Here is an 18,179-nt window from a genome sequence, read left to right as displayed (position 1 = left end):
AGTTTGAAGACAACTGTATATAACTCGAAAGTAGTATGTTTGTTGAGTGGTATTGTTGTGTAGGGCATACAGCAATGCTATCTTCTTGGGTGTGTTACAAAGAATATATATTTCCTTTAGTGTACAAGGTAGTTCTTTTATCACCTTAAAATTTGTCGCCACAGTGTGTCAGAGAGAAATTTGCAAGGTGTATATAGGACACTTGAGGTGGCCACTGTAGGATAATACCCTCGCAAATAAATAAAGACGCCAGATCATCTACCCACAGACCAGTACATGTGGATGGCTGAATGCTACTTTCCAGCCAATTTACAATTTCCTCTGTGAACTAGGTCAATTGAGCCCCATACACCAACGTGACCACTCTGGCCAAGAAGCAGAAGGACCAGCAGATATTGTGTGAGGCCCCCATAGGTCGTTATCGTCAATAACAAGTCGGCTGTGGATCACCCACGTTGCGAGTCGTTACCCTATAACCAAATACCTGTCTGAGAACCATCACAGCTGCAGTATTGGTAATCAGGAATCATTGGGGCGGCTGTACGACATTTTTCTGCCAATTTCGTGTTGTAGACTAGGATACACAAGGCGAACATTTAATCACACTTCCGTAATTGGAAAAAGGTGTGGCGTCGCTGAACAATGGAAGGCAGGGTTAAGGGGGTGGAGTGTGGAGACAGCTGTAGGACAATCCAGTAGGATAACACTCTCAACAATAAGTAAAGTAAATAAATACCTTTCACTCTTCGTCTCCAGCAGCTCAGCACAGACTGAATCTTTTTCCCACCAATTCACAACTGGGTAAGAGGACAGAAAGTGAGGGAGGGGAGAACACCTTTGTGTGAATCTTTGAGATGCAAATTTTACAACATGAAACAGCCACTTGAGAGAGAATGGAGGTCACTGAAATGTGAGATCAAGAGGAGCTGCTGATCTGCAGCTACTTGCTGATCGAGTGGCAGAACTCGTGATGCTCTCTGGGTGGCTGAATAGTGAACTAACCAACATGTTAGCTGAGTGGTGACTGAAGCTAACAGTCAGCGCTTACCATCGATGGTGCGTGCGTTACGGACAGCGCATGGAGGAGGGTGCTTGTGCTCTCAAACAATGGTGTGTCTAAGACCTTGGATAGGTTTAGTGTTATGATCTAATTGTAGCACAAATTTAAGTACTTCATTTGCAAAATGTATGTGTGATTCTCATGTGTGTGTGTGTGTGTGTGTGTGTGTGTGTGTGTAGGTGTATGTTTACACTACTGGCCATTAAAATTGCTACACCACGAAGATGACGTGCTACAGACGCGAAATTTAACGACAGGAAGAAGGTGTTGTGATATGCAAATGATTAGCTTGTCAGAGCATTCACACAAAGTTAGCGCCGGGGGCGACACCTACAACGTGCTGACATGAGAAAAGTTTCCAACCGATTTCTCATACACAAACAGCAGTTGACCGGCGTTTCCTGGTGAAACGTTGTTGTGATGCTTCTTGTAAGGAGGAGAAATGGATACCATCACGTTTCCGACTTTGATAAAGGTCGGATTGTAGCCTATCCCGATTGCGGTTTATCGCATCGCGAATTTGCCGCTCGCGTTGGTCGAGATCCAATGACTGTTAGCAGAATATGGAATCGGTGGGTTCAGGAGGGTGATACGGAACGCCGTGCTGGATCCCAACGGCCTCGTATCACTAGCAGTCGAGATGACAGCCATCTTATCCGCATGGCTGTAACGGATCGTGCAGCCACGTCTCGATCCCTGAGTCAACAGATGGGGACGTTTGCAAGACAACAACCATCTGCACGAACAGTTCGACGATGTTTGCAGCAGCATGGACTATCAGCTCAGAGCATGGCTGCGGTTACCCTTGACGCTGCATCACAGACAGGAGCGCCTGCAATTGTGTACTCAACGACGAACCTGGGTGCACGAATGGCAAAACGTCATTTTTTCGGATGAATCCAGGTTCTGTTTACAGCATCATGATGGTCGCATCCGTAATGGCGACATCGCAGTGAACGCACATTCGTCATCGCCATACTGGCGTATCACCCGGCGTGATGGTATGGGGTGCCATTGGTTACACGGCTCGGTCACCTCTTGTTCGCATTGACGGCACTTTGAACACTGGACGTACATTTGAGATGTGTTACGACCCGTGGCTCTACCCTTCATTCGATACCTGCGAAGCCCAACATTTCAGCAGGATAATGCTCGACCGCATGTTGCAGGTTCTGTACGGGCCTTTTTGGATACAGAAAATGTTCGAATGCTGCCCTGGCCAGGACATTCTCCAGATGTCTCACCAATTGAAAACGTCTGGTCAATGTTGGCCGAGCAACTGGCTCGTCAGAATACGCCTGTCACTACTCTTGATGAACTGTGGTATCGTGTTGAAGCTGCATGGGCAGCTGTACTTATACATGCCATCCAAGCTGTTTGTGACTCAATGCCCAGGCGTATCAATGCCGTTATTACGGCCAGAGGTGGTTGTTCTGGGTACTGACTTCTCAGGATCTATGCACCCAAACTGCCTGAAAATGTAATCACTTGTCTGTTCTGGTATAATGGATTTGTCCAATGAATACCCGTTTATCATCTGCATTTCTTCTTGGTGTAGCAATTTTAATGGTCAGTAGTGTATTACAATCCACTGTTTATGACTGGTGGTTTCTTATGAGCCGTGTGTACTTCCATCTTTCCACGGTTCGTTTCCTGAGCGTCGTGTTGATCCAATATTTTTGGTAATCGACAGTGTTTGGGCGCGATCGGGCTCTAGCATCTCGCTGCTGTCTTTTATTGTTTCGCTTCTATTTCGTTTTTCTGCGATTGTTCAGGGTTGGTCTTTTATGAAGCTCTTTCGTTTGAACTCCCGCCCGTAGTGTACCTACTATCTAAGTGAGTTGCACTAACAGTAGTTGGGGGTTCGAGTCCTGTCACGGAGCTGATAAGGGGTCACATTGGTTTCGGCTTGTCAGTTGGAGGGTGTTGCCTTAGAGGATTGTTAACATTGGCATGTCAGCGTTGTCTAGCGCTACCGTGACCTAAAGAAGAACATTGTGCTGATTGGGGAATGTTAAACTTTGAGGAGACGCAATAGCAATCTAGCGGGCACGCCTTCACGAGGACGCCATGCCACTACACACGTAGTAAACTAGCCGCGTATCCGCTGTTCAAGCCAAACATTAACAACACAGTTCCATATTCCTGACACCCAAATAGTCGGGATCAAAACAAATCCCAAGAGAACAAGATCCAGCATAGCTTCAGAACAGATCTTACTTCATGCGGTTGCCTTCACAAATACAGGTATCGAATTGAAAACAAGAACGTGTCATAACATTCCCCAATCAGCACAATGTTCTTCTTTAGGTCACGGTAGCGCTAGACAACGCTGACATTCCAATGTTAACAAACCTCTAAGGCAACACCCTCCAACTGACAAGCCGAAACCAATATGACCCCTTATCAGCTCCGTGACAGGACTCGAACCCCCAACTAAGTGCAACTCACTTAGAATAAATACAGCGCAAATAGTATGGCGGACACATATACCCAGGGATTAACAGAACACTAGACTGAACTAGAATTAACCTTAATAATACAGCACTAGATCTTGGGAGACAAGGAACTAAGTTCCCACCCGAAATTCTGCAACCACAGGGCGGGAGGATGAACTACCAAAACAAAGGAGTGCAAACGTACACGAATAACTACCAAAATACACCACTACTCCGGTTAACAACGATGCGTGGAGGAATCTGCACTGTCAGAATTGCACCAGTGAACAGAACAGAGGATTGCCACAGCGGTGGCCACAAGGCGGGGAAGACGACTGATTGAACTCAATCCCAAAGGACGATCAACTTGAAACATTCACCCTGAACTTCTTTTCTCCTTTCCCTCGGCGCACTTCGTCGTTTGTCCGGGACTGCTGTGCACAATTCTGAGCCGTCCCCAGTCGTCCCGGCAGACACCGACCTAGCCGAACTGCTCCCGGACTCAAACCCTCCCCGGACGGCGGCTCCACCGCCCCATGATGGTTACTGTTTGTTTGCCTTCGTCGACGCAGGCGATGATTGGACTGCCATCCGCCTCCCGCGGACAACCAGTGAAGAGCGGACAGATGGGCCCAACCAGGCCGGCGTTCCTCCACGAGTAGAAGTGCGGGTTCGATAACGACACCCGTACGCGGAAGGCAGGATGTCGAAATCAGAGCAGACACGAAGGCCACTGCGCGACAACCTCCTCCAGCGTGACCGCACTCGCCTATAAATAGAACAGGCCAAAGAGTCTGCTGCAGTAAACACGTGAGTCGGTCCTGTTACCAGCCTACGGTTTCTAAGTAAGAGTGCGTTCACTTATCGCTTACTTGTGTTTTGTGTTATTATTATTTTTTTTAAATTATAATAGGCGTTTTAGTTTCTTAAATGTCTTTCCAATTCGAAAGTGGTGGCCCTCCCAATTTGGGCAATTGTAAGCATCGAAGCAGGGTTTACGTAGTTGGTGTTACGTATTGTATGTTATGAATAAATTATGTGTTAAATCACATCTGATATGTCAATTCCTTGGCCCCGTCCACACCTTGGACCTTGGTCGTAGTCTTTTAATATTAAATGATCAGACCACCGTTCCATCTTAACTACAATTTCTATGTGCAATTAGAGCAATGAGTTATTTTCCATGAGTTGTGGTAAGTGTGTGTGTGTGGTTAAAGTACCAGGGCTGTAAGGTAATTGTCAGTTTTGTTTCACAGCGGTGGTTGTAGGACAGTTTTGAGTAGTGTTGTGAACTATGAGCTTACAGCAACACCTCATGAAAGTGAATCGATGTTTTCTTTTCTGTCTGAGGTACTTGTATTATCAGCTTAAAGTTTGTCGCCATACTGCGCCAGAGAGAAACTTTCAGGGTGTATATCAGATTCTGTAGAATAATTTCCACAGTCCAGTGCATGAGGAATGTTGTGTTCAAATCTCTGCCAGCCAGCAGCAATGGCACACCAAGCTTATGAGAGGTGGACATGTATCTCCCAGCATAGTCGATGCGTGTCTGGGCCTCTCCCAACCGTCGAACGCATGTAGACATGATGTCCTGGATTGCATGTTTCCTGCCATGCCTGTAGTCCGTGTAAGGTGCAGATATGGATTGTCAGGGAGTTTCGAGAGAGCTTTTTTTCTAACAAATTGTAATATTCTGTGTAGTCAATCAGTTTGATGAGATATTTCCCACCATTTATGCAAATGGGATGTAGCAATTAAAGTGCCTCAATATTTCTGGGGAGCTGATGGGTTGTCGGGGTAATGCAGCAAAGATTTTCGTCTAATTGCACTAGTACCCACTAATAGGATGTAAGATGACGTCATAAGAGTAGAGGTACTGCAATTGAAGTATTTTCCACCAAGTTTTTATATCAAAAGTGGAGCAGGGCTTTCGGGAGGGGAGGGAGCAGGTGCTCAGAACTGAATTGGAGGGGGGGGGGGGGGGGGGCGGGAGATAACAATCCCTTTTTCCAGAGGACTGGAGGAGGAGATGGATTAGAGGGTTTGGGGTTCTCAGGAGGACAGATTATCCCCTGGGGAGTAATAAATCTATTAGCATAATAATAGGTACCCCATCCAGCATTAAAATAGGTTAAGGGATTATGTCGTCAAGTTAATTAATTAACATATCAATTTGATATCGAAAATGGCATATAAGTCTTCTTGCCCCGCTACTAATGTCTGCTGATGAATGCTCAGATGTTTTCTGATTATTTTCCTATCGTTCTTGTTAAGCAAAAATGTTTTTGTACCTTGCTGAACTATGTGGTCATCTGTAATCTGTCATCCCATAATAGCCTGGCAGTCCTAATTACTGACTCTAAGGTCATTAAACCGAAAATTTACTACAGAAACTTCTCCAAAAGCTTTAAAGATGATAGGTGGATATCACAGTTATAGACGTTCATTCGTAGATCGAGCTGAGACTGCGACAGCGTACTCGATATCGGTTCATAGAATAAGATTTTAATGGAAATGTTGCATTTCCCATTACGTGGCTGGTAGGAGAGCTATTTAATGCAATTAATGGCAAAGGGATATTAGTTGACAGATTAATAAGTGCTACTTTGATCTCTTAAGACTTTCTACATTCGACTTTTATCAGATTTTAGGAAATCCACCTCCTACGCCTAAGTAATAATTACATTTCTTGTCATGATTACAGACATTAGCATATCTGTTTCAAAGTTTAGTAACGAGGATATTGAGTGGACAAACTAATATAACAGACCCATGTATAACAGATAAATGGTTGCCACGTAACTATGGAAAATGGGTGCATTGATTTAAAATATAATATGTTTTAATAACACTAAGACACACACAGACCCACATGCGCCTAGCCACACATCAGTTTTACAAATACCCATACTTCAAAACAGCTATTTATCCTTTAAACTCTCGCGCTTTCATTATTTTTACAGTGGAGTATTTGTCAATGCGGAATCTAACGATCCGTCGGGGATTACTTTCACATGGAGTTGGGTTCTCATGTAGTTACTGATCGTTCTCGATGCGTATGTGTCAGTGAGTGTGGGCGGACAACTATTCGTGAGTTTCCAGAATGAGATTTTCACTCTGCAGCGGAGTGTGCGCTGATATGAAACTTCCTGGCAGATTAAAACTGTGTGCCCGACCGAGACTCGAACTCGGGACCTTTGCCTTTCGCGGACAAGTGCTCTACCAACTGAGCTACCGAAGCACGACTCACGCCCGGTACTCACAGCTTTACTTCTGCCTTGCCCGCGAAAGGCAAAGGTCCCGAGTTCGAGTCTCGGTCGGGCACACAGTTTTAATCTGCCAGGAAGTTTCATTCGTGTTGGTGACCAACGCAAACGGGTGTGTCGTGGAGGAAATACCCTCGACATTACGCTTCCCTCATTATTACGCGGCATATAACAACGGCAGGTTTCTCCATACATTGGCAGCAATGAATTGCTGGTGACTGCAGTAACGGAAAGGTTGCTGCTGCACTGGCAAATATGGTGTTCTTCCAGCTAAGTGCTGGTTGTGGCCAATCTAAGAAGTTTACTAGGTTTTATGAATATGCTCCTCAGTCATGCATAATTAATTGCTTAACGTTGAATGCTTAATTACTAAGAGCTATATCTAACTTTTATTCACATTGAAAGACATGTCATCCAATACTTATCCATTCTCCCATGATAAAATACTAGTCTCATTAGCTTACGGAGGTGATGGTACGTTAAAGATCGGGTGCAGCCAAAAGAAGTTCCCTTTTACTGTTGCACAGGAAATGTGCTTGATTCTTGTTTCCTAATAACGTTAACAATTTAGGGAAAATTTAAGTAATGCAAAACACTAACACAAATAATATTAGCATCATACCTTCGAACCCGCCGATAACACTGTTCTCATCTTTATAATCAAACTGGTACTCATAAACAGGTATTTCTGACGACTGGTTCACCCAAGTTCGGACCACCATGTCCACAGGCTCAATGTAGTAGAGGTCGCTGATTAGCTGGAATATAAAAACGTGTACTGTTTAAACATAGAGTAATTAGTCTACGACTAAAATATAACTACGGGATCGTTATCCTTCCGTCAAACAGAAGGCCACATTGTGTCAGCATACACTTACGTTGCACATTAACAAATAATAAGAAAAGCATGGCTGGAGTACGTACTGGGAGATGAAGCAGTTTGCACAGGATAGAGTAGCATGGAGAGCTGCATCAAACATCAAACCAGTCTCAGGACTGAAGACCACAACAACAACAACAACAACAACAACAACAAGAAAAGAACATCGGCTCAAATAAGACACAGTCTTGACTAATATTTTGTTAGAAATTCAACTGTGCTTCGCTTTGACACGCTTGCGTCGAAAACAAATGTCCCGTACTCAAACAAAGAACATTGGCGATGATACAGGAATCCCATATATGTGTCCTCGACAAGGTCTTAGGAGAAGTGGTTTGCAGCTGGTTTCTGCCTGTTATGAAATTTCATGTATTTATCAGTATAAGGCCTTCAAATGTGATGGGAGAAGGTGCAGTGCTTAAGTACGGATTGAGATGTCTGGTAAATTTCTACAAGACACTGTGAAATTTTGACAAGGGGCATGACTGCTGGTAAGATGGACTCTTGTACCCGTTTAGCTACAACTTACAGATACAATGGGCTACTGTTTGATCGTGTCGCTCTTATTGTCGGAGAACAGTGCATCGTATTTAGAGGAAATGGCTAAAGACTTCAATAGAGTAGTGATAAAATCTTTTTATTGGGGCAAGTGGTCTGGAGTCCAAGCGCAGTCCATGTTGAAAGATGTACCAGCGCACAAAATGATTTTCGGGTGTCACGGGACACACGAAGTTTTACTTGGTCGTAGGGGCGCTGCAGGTTTTTCATATTCCAGTAGCCAGTCTGTGGCTTTATCCTAGGCGTTTGCAGTGTAATGACAGAAAATACCATCGCAAGAGCCTTAGATGTCAAATGGGAACAGGTGCGTAGTATCCTCAGGAAAACTAAGCACATTGTCGGTTTAAGTACCAAGCGAACCAAGCCGCCGCTTAGTAGACACCGCGTGGTACACCAAGCTGAGAGGCAGCTCCAGAGTACAAGATTTGTTTGCAGTGTGTATCAGCCTTGGGCCAACCTTGCCCTTGCATATGAAGAAAGTAGGTGCTTAATAGTTCCGTGTTTGTCAAGCTCACGCCAAAAACGCCAACGGAAACTTTTCACTTTTGGAAAAGTTTTTACTTATGTGTTTAGCACCTGATTTATTCAAGTCAAATAGCTCCACAAATCGAGCAAGTCAGTGACGTATTGGTTCACCTCTGGTTGTTACGCAGGCAGTTACTCGGTATTGATTGTCAGAGTTGTTGGATATCCTTAGGGATATCATGCCATATTCTGTCCAACTGGCGCGGTAGATAGTAATAATCCCAAACTGGTTGGAGGACCCTGGCCATGACACTCCAGACGTTCTCAACCGGAAAGAGCTCCAACGAACTTGCTGGAGGAGGTGGGATTTGTCAAGCACGAAGGTAAGCAATAGATACTCCCGCCGTTAGTGGGTGTGCATTATCTTTCTAAATTGTTAAGTCCAGGATGGCTTGCCATGAAGAGAAAGGAAACTGGGCGAAGAATATCGACTTAGCGCTGTCCTGTAAACGCGCCGCAAATGACAACTAAAAGGGTCATGCTATGTGAAGAAATGGCAGCCCATACCATCACTTCTGGTAATCGGCCATACGGCGCAGACAGTCAGGTTGGTATCCCACCGCCGTCCAGCGCATCTCCAGACAAGCCTTCGCTGGTCACCAGGGTTCATTTCGAAGAGAGACTCGTCACTCACTACAATTCTACTCCATCTTATCAGATTTTTTTGTTTGTAATGGAGAGGCTGTCTCCCTTTACGTGTGTATTATGTAGAAACGGAAACGACATCTTATTTTGGGTTAATATGCTAATGAAAGGAAGAGAATAAATGACTAACTGAAACCCTCAGCTGCCGACAGGTGTTGTTGATATACCTCGATGTGGACAGCTGAAAATGTGTGCCCCGACAGGGACTCGAACCCGGAATCTCCTGCTTACATGGCAGACGCTCTATCCATCTGAGCCACCGAGGACACAGATGAATAGCGCGACTGCAGGGACTTATACCTTGCACGCTTCCCGTGAGACTCACATTCCCAACTATCCACAATTCTACATATGTAATGTACCTTATAGACATTTGCCCATTCACTCATTACTCGCGCACGCTTTGGCGATTCCCGTAAGAGTTTGGGCAACCTGCGCGCATCGCACAGACGAAAGTCAATGGCTGGGTAGCCTTTACCTATATATATATGAAGACAGTAACTGTTCTCGAAAGAACAGAATATATAGTTAAAGGCTACCCAGCCATTGACCTTCGTCTGTGCGAATGCGCACAGGTTGCCCAAACTCTTACGGGAATCGCCAAAGCGTGCGCGAGTAATGAGTGAATGGGCAAATGTCTATAAGGTTTTCCGTGTCCCGGTCGGGGGCACACATAATAGGCGGCACGGTAGCTCAGCGTGTTCGGTCAGAGGGTTAGCTGCCCTCTGTAATAAAAAAACTGAGTTAATAGATCAACAACGAACTTAAAAAGGTGTCTTACGACGTCCGCCCCGATCAGATTGAACGAACAAAAACGAAGAAAATGAGATTAAAAAAACAAAAGATGGATAGAGCATCTGCCATGTAAGCAGGAGATCCCGGGTTCGACTCCCGGTCGGGGCACACATTTTCAGCTGCCCACATCGAGGTATATCAACAACACCTGTCGGCAGCTGAGGGTTTCAGTTAGTCATCATTTACTCCAGGGAAAAGCTGCACAGTCATCAACAGTGTTCTGTTCTTTCGAGAACAGTTACTGTCTTCATATATACAGACAAATATTTCTGAGATTAATACGTTTCAGCTACAGCTTAAGCCAATTGGCGTATTCATCCTTTAAGTTATTTTCACACTAATGTAATACGGAAATGAGCATGAGTAATAAGCACCTGTCGAATCGTTAGCTTGTTATACAATTGTTTGTTCTGGTGAAATGAATGCAGAGGACTTATCCAGGTCAAACAGAAACAGGTGACAATGGGTCCACAACCGATTATATTGAGACAGAGAACCAATGGTTGCAAATGCATGGACATTCACAGCATACACCGCATAACAACAACATAGTTCATACTAAGTGTTCAATGCAATGACTGTCAGCTTCAACTGACGTATTGCAACAGCCCATGCAGTTCTGCCACACTCTTGCAAACATCCCAGGTGTCTGTCTTACACCTGAACAGGCAGTGGGTGATAGACAGCGAACGTCCCTGATCACCAAACACAAATACTATACACAACTTAGCTCATAGCCCGTGTGTCACGTGACGACCACATGCACTGCACCGACACGCCGACGCATTAACCTCTGCAGCACGCACACCACTATCACTGGTGGTACTTGTCCATTGCATCAGACAGCTTGTGATGTGCCCATAGGAGGTGTGTACTGTGTGCAGTGCATGACATGTAGTCAAAGATGTGACGTTACTCGCCACAAGAGATGGCAGACATGCAGTTAATTTGTGGTACCGCAGGATATAGTGACCGAAAAGTAACACGAATGGAAAGACAATGCTTTCCCAACAGGCATCATGCTAATTAGAAGAAGTTCATGTCTGTGGATATTAACTTACGAGAAACGGGGTCATTCACGCCACAGGGAGCTGGCCAAGGTTCGCGCCAAAAATATGTCCGAACACCAGATTTTGATGAGCTGATGTTGGATCGTGTGGCTAACCACCTAGCAATAAACGCCCGTCAACTTGCCCATCAAACGTACAGTTCAAAGGATATCGTTTCGAAAGCTTTGGTGGAACCCATTTTACATCCACATCATACAGAACGTGTGAAATTACTGGGACCAACGGATTTGGCCCTGCGATCACTTATGTCAATGGTTTATCCACTGCAGTGCTGCAGTGATGATCTTAGCACAGTTTGTATTGTTCCGGATGAGGCCTCGTTCACCCGTGATGGTGTTTTTAACAGCTGCAATAGCCTTGTCTGGAGTAAGGGTAATCCCCACGCAACCTACATCAGTGGCCGCCAGTGACGGTTTTCTGTCAACGTATGGGCAGGGATTGTCCAAGACCACCTTATAGGACCTTATTTGCTGCCTCCCCATTTGGCTGGTCCACGATATCAGGTGTTCCTGGGAGATGTGCTGCCACAGTTCTTGGAAACTGTACCCCTTGTTGTTCGCGAAAGTATGTAGTTTCAACATGACGGTGCACCAGCCCATTTCGATATTAATGTCAATATGCACCTGAACATCCCTTACCCTGATCGTTGGATTGGATACGGAGGGCCTGTCCCATGGCCAGGGCGTTCGCAGGATCTCATACCTCTGGATTTTTCCTCTGGGTTTACGTCAAGACATTGGTGAATGAAACCCGGTAGAAACGGATGAAGACCAGATTCGTAGGGTCAAAGTTGCCTGTCTCTTGGCTACAACAGGCACCACAGATCTTTGAAAGAGTGATTCAGAACGTCATGCGCCGTTTGGCGGTCGTCCCTTGAAATAGTTCCTATGAGATACTTTGTTGTTATGCAGTTTTCACTGTGCGTGTACATAACACAATAAATATGAATTTCCGACCATCGTAAACAAATCTCAGTACGGTTGTGAACGATCACCTGTTTCAATTAGATCCAAAACGCTTGAGACATCCTATATACACACATCACACAAAGTTTTTCATCACCCCGATTCCCAGAAATCCTGAAGGTAGATGTTCTGTGGATATTGTATCACAGACGCAGTCCCTTTGACTGTTCAGAGATTTCACTGAGCCCGCCCAAAGATGTAAACAACCTTGCATAAGCAGCGCCTGTTAGACGTAGGGGGTCCGACAGCCGATCAGTTCCAGTCATTCCACCAGGAAGGAGGTACACGGCTCGTGTTGTCTGTAGTTCAACCATGCCTAGACGGACAACACCGCGGTTCGATCGCGTTCGCATTGTTATTTTGTACCAGGAAGGCCTCTCAACAACGGAAGTGTTCAGGCGTCTCGGAATGAACCAAAGCGATGTTGTTCGGACATGGAGTAAATACAGAGAGACAGGAACTGTCGATGACATGCCTCGTTCAGGCCGCCCAAGGGCTGTTACTGCAGTGGATGGCCGCTGCCCACGGATTATAGCTCAGAGGAACCCTGACAGCAATGCCACCATGTTGAGTAATGCTTTTCGTGCAGCCACAGGGCGTCGTGTTACGAATCAAACTGTGCGCAATAGGCTGCATGATGCGCAACTTCACTCCCCACATTCATGGTGAGGTCCATCTTTGCAACCACAACACCATGCAGCACGGTACAGATGGGCCCAACAACATGCCGAATGGACCGCCCAGGATTGGCATCACGTTCTCTACAGCGATGAGTGTCGCATATGCCTTCAATCAGAAAATCGCCTTAAACGGACTGTCCAGCGAGTGCAGCAAGGTGAAGGTTACCCGCTGTTTTGGGGCGACATTATGTGGTGCCGACGTACGCCGCTGGTGGTCATGCAAGGCGCCCTAACGACTGCACGATATGTGAATGCCGTCCTCCGACCGATAGTGCAACCATATCAGCAGCATATTGGCGAGTTATTCGTCTTCATGAACGACAATTCGCACCCCGATCGTGCTTGTCTTGTGAATTAATTCCTTCAGGATAACGACATCGCTCGACTAGAGTAGCCAGTATGTTCTCCAGACATGAACCCTGCCTAACATGCCTGATATAGACACAAAAGGGCTGTTTATGGACGACGTGACCCACCAACCACTTTGAAGGATCTACGCCGAATCGTCGTTGAGGAGTGGGACAATCTGGATCAACAATGCCTTGATGAACATATGGATAGTATGCCACGACGAATACAAAAATGTTCAAATGTGTGTGAAATCTTATGGGACTTAACTGCTAAGGTCATCAGTTCCTATGCTTACACACTGCTTAACCTAAATTATCCTAAGGACAAACACACATACCCATGTCCGAGGTAGGACTCGAATCTCTGCCGGGACCAGCCGCACAGTCCATGACTGCAGCGCCTCTGACCGCTCGGCTAATCCCGCGCGGCCACGACGAATACAGGCATGCATCAATGCAAGAGGACGTGATTCTGGGTATTGGAGGTACCGGTGTGTACATCAATATGGTCCACCACCTCTGAAGGCCTCGCTGTATGGTGGTACAATACGCAGTGTGTGGTTCTCATGAGCAATAAAAAGGGCGGAAATGATGTTTATGTTGATCTCTATTCCAATTTTCTGTACAGGTTCCGGAACTCTGGGAACCGAGGTGATGCAAAACTTTTCTTGATGTGTGTAGTATGAACCATGCAGTCCAGCTATAAAATTCTATCAGCAACAATTATACAGAAAATTTGCTTTGAATACTCCGGGCTAACACTCATCAAAAATTTTCCATTACGCACTTACCAGGTAATTCGTTTGTTCTAAAGATCGTCCTCGTTTTCGTCAACTAAGTCTGCCAAATAGAGATTTGGCATTTATGGGGAAGATAAACTTGTGTACCACGAGATACACTTCCCTGCGTAAAATGTCTACATTACTCCTAAGGGGCCGGCAGGAGTGGCCGAGCGGTTCTAGGCGCTACAGTCTGGAACCGCGCGACCGCTACGGACGCAGGTTCGAATCCTGCATCGGGCATGGATGTGTGTGTTGTCCTTAGGTTAGTTAGGTTTAAGTAGTTCTAAGTTCTAGGGGACTGATGACCACAGCAATTAAGTCCCATAGTGCTCAGAGCCAGCCACTCCTAAGGACATGTCGTGTTTGCGGAGCAACTGAAGGGCCAATGAAATTGCATGTGACTGCTTCTCAGATTTGCAGCTGTTAGCAGTAGCGTGTCATGTTAGCGATATTTGTGTCGGGATAACGTCTCTTTGCTAATCATCGGAGGTGTGGGGTTTGCTTCCAGGTAGTGGATGTCCCTATTGTAGAGTCTGTGTTGAAATGCGATCGATGAAACGGATATTACGAGATGCTGGTCGCACAACACATAAATACTTCCAGGCACTACTAGGACAGCTATTGTTGAAGTATTGTTACGTAATATCTTGATGGGGATGCCTTGGCCTTTCTGACTTCGCTATGTCTCATCTTGCTAGACGTCGGCGGTACACTAAGTTGTCATAAGTCATTGGATACCTATTGATGTTCGTTCTAAAGCCAAATAAGCGAAAGCAAACATTTATACGACTGGGTAGGCTTTTCTCTGTGTTATAGTGGAGGCAGAATTAAATGGTGTTATGTTTGTACCATAGCGGGTAATTGTTGCTGGATTTTGTATCAAATTGATATGTCATGCAGCCTAAGGTATTTGATGCTATTTACGACTGAGTTTCGAGGAGGCTAGTGTGGTGTCACCGCCAGACACCACACTTGCTAGGTGGTAGCTTAAATCGGCCGCGGTCCATTAGTACATGTCGGACCCGCGTGTCGCCACTGTCAGGATCGCAGACCGAGCGCCACCACAAGGCAGGTCTCGAGAGACGTACTAGCACTCGCCCCAGTTGTACGGACGACATTGCTAGCGACTACACGTACGAAGCCTTTCTCTCATTTGCCGAGAGACCGTTAGAATAGCCTTCAGCTAAGTCCATGGCTACGACCGAGCAAGGCGCCATTAACCATATCTGGAGAGAATCTCACTTGTATTATCAAGAGAAATGTACCATAATTAATTAAAGTTAAGTATACGAGAAGCTCCGTTCTTTTCTTTGTAGCATTCATAAAGTATCCTGTTTCAGACTTAACGCAAGACGGCGTGAGTTGACGCGTGCCCTTTCGGCTACTTCTCAGTGTGGCGTAGCTAGCTTGTTACGCCACAACAGCTAGTTCACAGTGTCCACATGATTTTTTTCCCAACAACCGTAAACGATCCTTGCTTTGTTGCGTAGAGAATTAATATAGTAAGACAGAAAATGTCCGATTTTAATCTGTTTTCGTGGTGTTTTGACGAATGTGTGATTAAATTTGTTGCATAAGCACCTCGGTTTAGATTGTCGTTGATCAAAATTAATAGTCTAAGCACAAACGATTCGTAACTTCCTCAGAAGTTGTACTAACAGCGACAGGTTCCAATATTGCCAGAAAATGGTGAACTAAATACCATTGTCTGAGCAGCACCGTACCATACTCCATCACTTGTCATTCTATGAAGTCTTGTTCACAGTTGCACGTAGTTCCACAGACAAATGACCATGTTATTTGTACCGTTGCAAGTAAAGCTGAACACTCATCGGTCAAAACATAGTGGCCATCACCCAGCTTACCCAACGCTAATTTCAATACCGACTAGTGGGATTGTGGACACATTACACGGCAAGGAAAATATGTATGGGGGGCAAAGACGAATAAGGAATCATTCTAGCAGTGGATAATAAGTACCGGCAAAGGGGAAAATGCCGAGCTGTCTAGTCGCACGGTCTTCGGAGCCTTGCCACGGTTCGCCTGGCCGCCGTCGTCGGAGGTTCGAGTCCTCACTCGGGTATGGGTGTGTGTGTTGTCCTCAGAGTAAGTTTAATATTAAGTAGTTTGCAAGCCTAGTTTTCGATGACCTCATCAATGTGGTCCCACAAGAACTTACCACAAATTTCCAATGGGGAAATCTACTGAAATAAGCGATTTTGACAAAGGCCGATTGTTATGGCAAGACACATGGCAACGAACATCTCGGAAAGAGCGAGGCCGGTTGGCTGTTCGCGTGCTACTGTCGTCAGAATCTACGGAAACTGATTGGACGGTGAGACCATGTGTAGGTGATAAGGTGTTAGATGTTTACGCCTCATCACAGCACAGGGAAATCAAAGGCTTGGGACAGATGACGATCATTCGGCGCAGATTCTTGAAAATGGGACAGTGCAGCAGACGACTCCTGCATATTGCCTTGGTCACCCAACGACATCGTCGATTAATGTCGTTGCAGTGGGTACGCGATCATCGAGATTAGATCAAAGGAAACTTACAACCTGGTCGGATAAATCACATTTCTGTTTCATAAGGTCGATGGTCGCATCAGGATACGCCTTCATCTAGGATAGCTGCTGCTCGGAACATGTGCCGTACCGCGGACAGGGGCCAGTGGGAGCAGTATTATGCTATGGGGGATACTTACCTATCTGTGTCACGAGGCCTAAGTCGTTCAGTAGTGGTTGGAGGGGATTGATAGTGCACTCCTGTTTAAGTCATGGCCACCGGATTAGCCTGATCTGAACCAGGTGGCCCATATCTGGGACGTTATCGGGCACCAGCTCCGCAAACAAACCACCGGCCCACAATTTACCCGTATGTAGTCATCCGGTGTCGCATACCTCAGAAACTTTACAAGGAATTGTCGAATCCATGCCATGCAAAATTGTGCTGTATTGCCTTCCAAAGGCCGACCAACACGCAATAAAACAGAAGATCATAATGTTTTGGGTCGTCATCAGTGGCCGAGGGCACAATGGCGAAAACTGTGTGCTGTCATCTATGTGCCTGAGTTGCTATTTACGTCGTATAAAATAACGACGTTCTTGAAGTGAGTTTGTGTTAGGAGGTGAGCATCGAAAAAACTCCTTTGGAATAGAAAAGGTTCTCTTACAAAAACGATATAACTAATTGGAAAACAGTGAACAAGGATGATTATAACTTTTTAAAATACTAAAATCTTCTCCGGTGGGATACCTCCGGATAGTCATAAATTTGTCACTCAGAATCACAGCCCGCTTTTATATGGATAATAGTTTCCATCGACTCACATTAGTAATTACATCTCCAATGTAACACGTCCATAAAGAAGATTCGTCGTATAGATCCGTTAGCATTACGCCACACAGAGCGCGTTCAATTGCGTCTATGAAACTTCAGCCCACATAGCAGGCTCAGACGCGCACAATCTGCACTAAAATGGTTCAAATGGCTCTGAGCACTATGGGACTCAACTGCTGTGGTTATCAGTCCCCTAGAACTTAGAACTACTTAAACCTAACTAACCTAAGGACATCACACACATCCATGCCCGAGGCAGGATTCGAACCTGCGACCGCAATCTGCACTGCTGATGTATCGTTCACAGCTAGTTACTAATGGCTCTGAGCACTATGGGACTCAACTGCTGTGGTCATAAGTCCCCTAGAACTTAGAACTACTTAAACCTAACTAACCTAAGGACAGCACACAACACCCAGCCATCACGAGGCAGAGAAAATCCCTGACCCCGCCGGGAATCGAACCCGGGAACCCGGGCGTGGGAAGCGAGAACACAGCTAGTTACTCTCAGCTACATTGAAACAGGATTGCAAGACGCATCCCAAATTTCATCTACAAACCAACTACCACAACAGTAAGACTGTAAGCATCATATATCAGAGTTTAACGCGACAGAGACGTTTGGTCGTGTATTTCATGCGAACGTACAGCATATGACATGAAAATGCATTGTTTGCATCTGGCTACGTATGACTATTTGGAAGCATTATAGCTAGACAGGTCCTATATTATCTCGATTGCTCCACGGCAACACTCTTATGCCAGAGTTTTACGACCGGCTGAAATCATAATCCTTAAGGATCCCATTGGTGACAGTTTTTCG

At 45.5% G+C, this 18,179-nt stretch overlaps 1 protein-coding gene across 1 annotated transcript in view; it reads right to left on the bottom strand.

The window, feature by feature from the left end:
- Nucleotides 1–18,179, bottom strand: part of LOC126198854 (cholinesterase 1-like) — a 178,623-nt gene that overhangs the window by 47,537 nt on the left and 112,907 nt on the right. Inside the window, exon 9 of the mRNA XM_049935442.1 lies at nt 7,387–7,522. Within this exon, the coding sequence (XP_049791399.1) occupies nt 7,387–7,522 (136 nt within the window). The remainder of the gene's footprint in view (nt 1–7,386; nt 7,523–18,179) is intronic.

The sequence above is a fragment of the Schistocerca nitens genome, chromosome 8, assembly GCF_023898315.1.
Source record: "Schistocerca nitens isolate TAMUIC-IGC-003100 chromosome 8, iqSchNite1.1, whole genome shotgun sequence".
NCBI lineage: Eukaryota > Metazoa > Arthropoda > Insecta > Orthoptera > Acrididae > Schistocerca > Schistocerca nitens.
This window is presented reverse-complemented; position numbering and strand designations above follow the sequence as displayed.